This window comes from Grammomys surdaster, unplaced genomic scaffold (assembly GCF_004785775.1).
Source record: "Grammomys surdaster isolate TR1022 unplaced genomic scaffold, NIH_TR_1.0 192, whole genome shotgun sequence".
NCBI classification, from domain to species: Eukaryota; Metazoa; Chordata; class Mammalia; order Rodentia; family Muridae; genus Grammomys; species Grammomys surdaster.
Window position 1 is genome coordinate 2,293,331 of NW_021604637.1, and position 6,812 is coordinate 2,300,142.

General features: G+C 42.5%; 1 protein-coding gene across 5 annotated transcripts in view; it reads right to left on the minus strand.

The window, feature by feature from the left end:
- Window positions 1-6,812, minus strand: part of Inpp5f (inositol polyphosphate-5-phosphatase F) — an 87,369-nt gene that overhangs the window by 26,643 nt on the left and 53,914 nt on the right. For 3 of the 5 annotated variants that reach the window (XM_028769344.1, XM_028769348.1, XM_028769349.1), the window contains exons 7-9: window positions 4,861-5,059; window positions 4,093-4,272; window positions 2,924-2,991 (exon numbers count right to left, since the gene is read on the minus strand). In XM_028769344.1, coding sequence (XP_028625177.1) covers window positions 2,924-2,991; window positions 4,093-4,272; window positions 4,861-5,059 — 447 coding nt within the window. Of the gene's footprint in view, window positions 1-2,923; window positions 2,992-4,092; window positions 4,273-4,860; window positions 5,060-5,673; window positions 6,560-6,812 lie in introns of those variants that run through there. The other 2 variants (XM_028769345.1, XM_028769350.1) reach the window with 2 other exon arrangements.

The following is a 6,812-nucleotide window of genomic DNA, read 5'->3' on the forward strand; positions in this document are numbered from 1 at the left end:
AGCATACTGGATAAATGCCCAATTGGTTCATTCACAATCTTGAGACAGATATAAAAGTCCCTGACATCAAATCCTGACAAAGCAGCCTTGGGGGCACTGTGGGTTCTGGTATATCTTTTATTAGAGCAGGAAGCTTTTCCCACATCAGACTTTCTGTCAAACAGCCCCAGCTTAAACCAATTATGAGATAAAGCAATGCAGCCACACGGATGACTTGCCCTGACCATGGGCCCTTCACTGCAGAACGCAATTACCCAGGAGAAGGACACAGATAACACAGATAAATGAACACTGCCAGGCTACTGCTGGAGGCCAGGAGCTGTCTACTCAGCACCAGCCCCTAGATATTGACGTGAGCCAATGGGGAGCAGGGACGAGGATGGGACGAGGTTATTTCCTGGCGTGCACACCTCAGTACTGCTCCTTTTTACCATCTGTGTTGCATTTAAATATAGCTTAGTGTTTCTAATGCTACTTACAATGAGGAATATCAATAATACATGAATCAATATGAATCAATACATTACTAAGGAACTCAATGTAGAATAAGACCAAATCATTCCTGACAATATCCAGTCCTTCAGGCCTCCCTCAGCAGCTGCCTGGTTTGAATGCTGCAGTGAGGTTCTTGCATAAGCACCGTGACTGAGCACACTTGTGGTCCTGTTTTTCTATTTAAGTGCTAATTGCTCTGCATCCTTTCCCATACTTGTTTCCCTCAGCCTCCCCAGTGTGTGAGTCATGGCTTTAATTTGCATTTCCCTGATGATTAATGAGATGACGCACCAGCTCTCGTGGATTTGACTTTATAAAATATACTTGTACATAAAGAGTGTGTTACATTATTTTGTCCAGAATTTTGGACTGTACATCCTTTTAAATGGATTTAGAAGACATTCAAATGTGCTGTAAGATAACAGACCAAATCCTAACTATTAAAGATTTATTTTATGTGTGTTTTGCCTAAATCTATCTATATGTACCATGTGTGGTGCTGCTGCCTTCTGAGGTCAAAAGGAGGTGTCAGATTCCCTGGAACTGGACTCACTCACCATATGCATTCTAGGGATGGAACCCGGGTCCTCTACAAGAGCAAGAAGAGCTCTTAACTCTACAGCACCCTCTCCCCACTCTCTGAATTATCTTTCATTCTCTTCATAATGTCTTTTTAAAAAGTATTTTTTAATTTTATGCATGAGCTTCTATTGTGCATTATTAGAAATAATAAATAATTAAAAATGTAAAATAAGAATCAAGTTACTCCTTTTCCATTATGGTTAGTGTTATTTTGTACATGTATGTATCTTTGTGTGGTGACTGCACAGCATAGCACATTCGCAGAGGTCAGAGGTCAACCTTGGATGTTGGCCCTTGTCTTCCATCTTGTTTGGGGCAGTATCTGTATTGTTTAACGCAAGCTGGCCTATAGACCTCCAGGATTCTCCTTTCTCCATGTCCAAGCTCTCCTGAAGAGCCCTGAGATTACAGATCATGGCCCTGTGCCTGATGGTGTGTGAACTCTGAGGACACACGCAGGCCCATGTCACACCTGTGTGTCACATACTTTACCTATGGAGCCATCTCCCCAGACGTTACTTTTATTTTTTTAAGTAACTATTTTTGTTTTGTTTATTGATACAGGGTTTCTCTGTGTAGCCCTGGCTGTCCTGGTGATCTCTCTGTAGACCAGGCTGGCCTCAAACTCACAGAGATCCTCTTGCCCCTGGCTCCAAGTGCTGGGACTGAAGACATATGTCATGTCACTTTTCTTCTCTTTCTTTATTTTTGTGTGAGTGGGTGCTGGGATCCAAACTCAGGTCCTCTGCAGAGCAGTACACACTCTTATTAATCCCTGAGACGTCCCTCCAGCCCCAAAACAACTATTTCCTGGTTGGGCATTAAGTGACTAATAAAATTGGATAGACAATCATACATTTGAGACAAAGAAAGATAAGGTAACTGCTTTTATAAATCCTGCTCATGACTCAAAGTCAGAAACACTATGCTGTCTTCTGAAAGCTTCAATATTTAACCTTTTACATTCAGATCAAGAGTTTTTCTCAAAAAAAAACATATATATATATATATGAATGGAGTGGATGGATAGTGGGTTTCAAAAAGAAAAGTATAGTTAAGTATTATTATGTTTTATTTTAATTGATAATAACATTCAAAGTGCCTGTACCAACTTATGCTATTGCTAGCAACATTTGAGTTTCCATTTTTAAAAGCAAATATCTGCTTTTATCTATTATAAAACTATGTAAATTTTGATTATGATTATTAAATAATGATTGTTTGTTTTTTCCTGATTTTTTTTTCTTCCTGTTGCCTATGAGACTCTGGCTGAAGCTATGTGAATCTAGATACTAATCTGGGAAGAACAGAAGTCATACAGCACTGAGTCTGTCCATTCCTGAACCAGGAACTCGGCATCTTCTCTCCCGTCTCCTCTCCTTTATTTTAAGACAGGGTCTCACTATATTGCCTGGTTTGCTGGCCTGGAACTCTCTATGTAGACTAGGCTAGCCAGGAAAAAATGACTCACATGTCATTACACTGTCAAATTGGTCATTCCTAATAGACAAGAACATTACTGATTTTCATATATTAATCTTGTACCAAAATTATTGAACTTGTTTTCCACCTAGAGGTTTTTAGTCCATTCTGCCTTATTTGACTGTACTCCACGTGTGAGTACACCAGGTCCTGAGATGCCTATCCTAGTCTGTGACAACTAACAGCACCTACTCCATTTTCTCCAAACAGCTAAAGCAGCTGTCTCCAGAGTATTCTTAGCTTACCTGTCTTTAATCTATATGCTAAAAGTGGCTGTTTAATTATGAACAGTACATGTTTGGTTTTTTTTTTTCATGGAATTCCACGTGTAAGGAAATTATTCTTACTACATACTAAAGCCCACCTGTTTTTTGTAAATTTTCAGTTGTTCTTCAAAATGGGCACAGAAACAGTCGACCGTTTCCTTCTCACCTGCAAAGAAGCAATACAAAATCTATTTCTCCTTCCAGTGCTGAGACAGATGAGTGTCTACTCCATCTGTCTTTGTTTTTAAAGATTTATTTTATTTATATGAGTACACTGTAGCTGTCTTCAGACACACCAGAAGAGGGCATTGGATCCTACTACAGATGGTTGTGAGCCACCATGTGGTTGCTGGAATTGAACTCACAGCCTCTGGAAGAGCAGTCAGTGCTCTTAACCACTGAGCCATCTCTAGCCCCACCTACTCCATCTTTATTCTTATTTTCTTATTTATTTTTCAAGATAAGGTTTGTCTGTGTTGCACTGGCTGTCCTGGGGCTCACTATGTAGACCAGAGATTCCCCGGCCTCTGCCTCCTGAGTGCAGGATCAAGAACATGCACTACCATGGTAGGGCCTACTTTTTAAAAATGTATTAACAGTTTAAATTGGTATTTCTTTTTTCCCAATTAGACTGAGCTGAAATATATCTGAAAGTACCAACTATGAAACTATAAACACACACGCAGGCACATACATGGATGCATGTGCACACATGCACTCAATACACACCCTACCTTTCAGTAAAGGTTTCATGTGACTTAAAATAAGAAAATGAAAATGATAGTTTGATACTAAAGTTAAAATATTCTAAGAAAATCAATCTTAAATGTTTCAAAACAGCCCGTATCTCTCACTGACTTCCTGCGCACAGCTGTTTTGTTAACACACTCCCTGCTCCTACACACTCTGGCTACATTCCTCCCTCCCCAGAGTTAGATGTTCTAGAAGATAAGCTTCAAAGCCACAGCAGGTCAGAGTCTGTGAAGTGAGGCTCTTTATTTGCTAGCTGAGAAGCTGCAACATCCAGGAGAGGACTCAGTCCTGAGGCTACTACCTCACCTCTGTCACCTGTGAGGACACATCACAGTGGGAGGCTTGGCTTTTGTTGTGTAGTTTCAGTACAGGGATTGAACAGGGCTTCTAGCACATCCCAGCCCTGAGTTATTGTTTTAAATGAAACAAATTTATACCTATCTGGCACCTGATTTTTTTATTTAAAAATTCTCATCGAAATCTTCACTTGCAAACCAAATAACTGAGTGCTTACTTTTGTCAAGCCGAGGTCTTGGATTATAGCGATACCCAACCTGGCTCCAAAAGACGGGCACAGAGCCTCGCGTTTGAATAAATGACAGGGTATGATTATGAACATGGATCAACTGCTCGGTCTCCACATAATTCGCAACATTTCCGTTTTTATCCACTCCCCTTCGTTTATACCGCATTCCTGGAAGAAAAACAGAAAGCAGCAACAGCTATGAAAACACAGCCAGGGTGGTTAGGTACTTGATATTTCAATGTTCTGCAGGCTATGGCAAGAAAATTGCAAGTTTGAGGCCAGCCTGGGCTACATAGCACAACTCTCAACAAAACCATCTGATTAGATTGTGCTTCCTAATTACCTGTCTACAGGAAAGCCTGGGAAGCCTACACATATTCACAGGTAAACAACAACAACAACATACCCAAGATCACAGCTGTACCCATCACTGCTAAGTTGAATCCTCTGAATGAAAGACAATGGTTTTCCCAAAGGGGCTAGTTAGCACTCTGAAAGGATTTATCACTGTGACACAGGCTTTTAGTTGGAACACTGTCCTCAGACACATCCCAAGTGACTCTCTTATCATCTGTCTGCACGCTGCCTGCTCTGTCTGACTTGCTAAGTCTGCCCTTCTCCTCCACTGCAGAAATCAGTCTCTAATTCCACCCCAGCCTTTGGAGTTTGGAGCTAACTGCTTTCAAGGCCTTGATTGTCATTTGCATTTCAGCACATCCACAGCTCCTCCACTCCCGCCTGCATGCTCCTACTCACCTGCTCTGTGCCTACTTCTGCGAGACAGAAGAGCCACTAGGAACCTCGGATGAATGTCATCTACACAAGTGGGGTCCTGAGAGGGTGTCTCTGGGCTGCTCTTGTCATCATCAGATGACTCGTTGTAATTAACCACAAGCTCTTCAATCTGCACAAACCCCTGGATAATGGGGGTGATCCAGAAGTCGACATCCGGAGTCTAGGATCGGAACAAACATTGTTGTTTATATCCTGCACAGCACTGCTACTTACTTAAACCCCAATAACTGAGCACAGCCTACAGTCAGCCTACAGTCTGCCACAAACACAAGCCCTCTCTCAACGCCATGTTCTACTTACAGGATGTCAGGAAGGAGGAGGACTAAAGGCCTTCTCTTTCCTTCATAATGATTTTCTCCAGACCTGACTGACAGGGACACAGCCTGAGTGGCAGACTGTTCCACACGAACTCACCACCTGACAGAGTGGCTCACTCCCCTCACTATGCTCACTACGCCTCAATGTCCTCCTCTGTGAAATGGGACTACTAGGGCCTCAAAAGTCTGTACATAGTATGTGTAAAGTAAAGCACACTGTCTGCCATAGACTAGTTAACAATGGAGCTTTTATAATTGTTCCTTTTGGTATAGGAAAGCAAAGCTTTAAAGCTGAGTTTCAAAGTTCAATTGCATTAGCCTATAACAAAATGCGATCAATCCCAAACGTTCATTACAAAACAGCTTACTACTTAAAAATAATAAACAAAAAAACCACTTATCTATTATTATGTGTATGTGCCTGCTTGTCTGTATGTGCACCAGGTGCATACAGTACCTGTAACGGCAGGAGGGTGTCAGATCCTGGAAACTGGGGTTACCAGGGATGATGCGAAGAACAAAACCCAGATCCTCTCCAAGAGTACCCAATGACTGCTGGATCATCTCTCCAGCCCCCTTTTACTTTGAGCAGAGCTTCACCCTGCAGCTCAGACAGACTTGGAATGTTAGGTGGGGCCCTTGCCTAAGTCCCCAGTACCAGCTGGCGGGCACATGCACCCTCCACTCCCACATACTGGGCAGCGGGCACACACTACCATGGCCAGTTTTGTTGCTGTCATTTGTAAGGCTGAGAATCAAACCCAGAGCCCCATACATGCCAAGAAGCCATTCTGCAGCTGAGCTCTGTCTCGGCCCAGCTTTACTTCACATTCTGCTTTAGAGAAACACTTTCTCCACCAGCCTAAAATTCAAATAGTAAATGAACAGCAGAGAGTATCTCCATAATGTATCATTTTAAAATGTCATCTAGCTAATTAGGAGAGTCCTGTTCAGAGATTCTTCTGTTCTAAACTAAACACATTCAGAGTTTAAACGAAGCACTGGGAGGAAGAAACATGGCAGGAAGTTCAGTGTCATACTTAGCTACATATTAAGTTTGAAACTGGACTGGGCTACATCAGATCCTGTCTCAAAAACAGCAAATTAAGACTGAGAAGACTGAGTGGGTCTAAAATACTTCTGTGATAGTCAAGCCAGGCATGGGACACATGCTTTGTGACCTCGTACTGGGGAGGCAGAGGTAGGTGGATCCCTGGGGATCACTGCTTGACAAGCCTAGCCTACTTGGTGAGCTCCAGGCCAGTGAGAGAACTTGTCTCTAAACTAGGTGCCTGAGGAACAGCATCTGAGGTTCCCTTCTGACATCCACAGATAAACACACAAATGTGCACTCACGCACACATGCATGCATGCACGTGTATACACACACACACACACACACACACACACATATATATATACATTGTTTGCTTTGAGATAGGGTCTCCCTGTGTAGCCCAGGTTGTCCTGTCTCAGTTTCTGGAGTGTGAAATTACAGATGTGCACTGTCACACCCCTCTTCAACATGAGTTCCAAATCCACCTGTCCTCTGTGCTGTGCACTGTGGGTCCCACCTGTCCTGTGCTGTGCACTGTG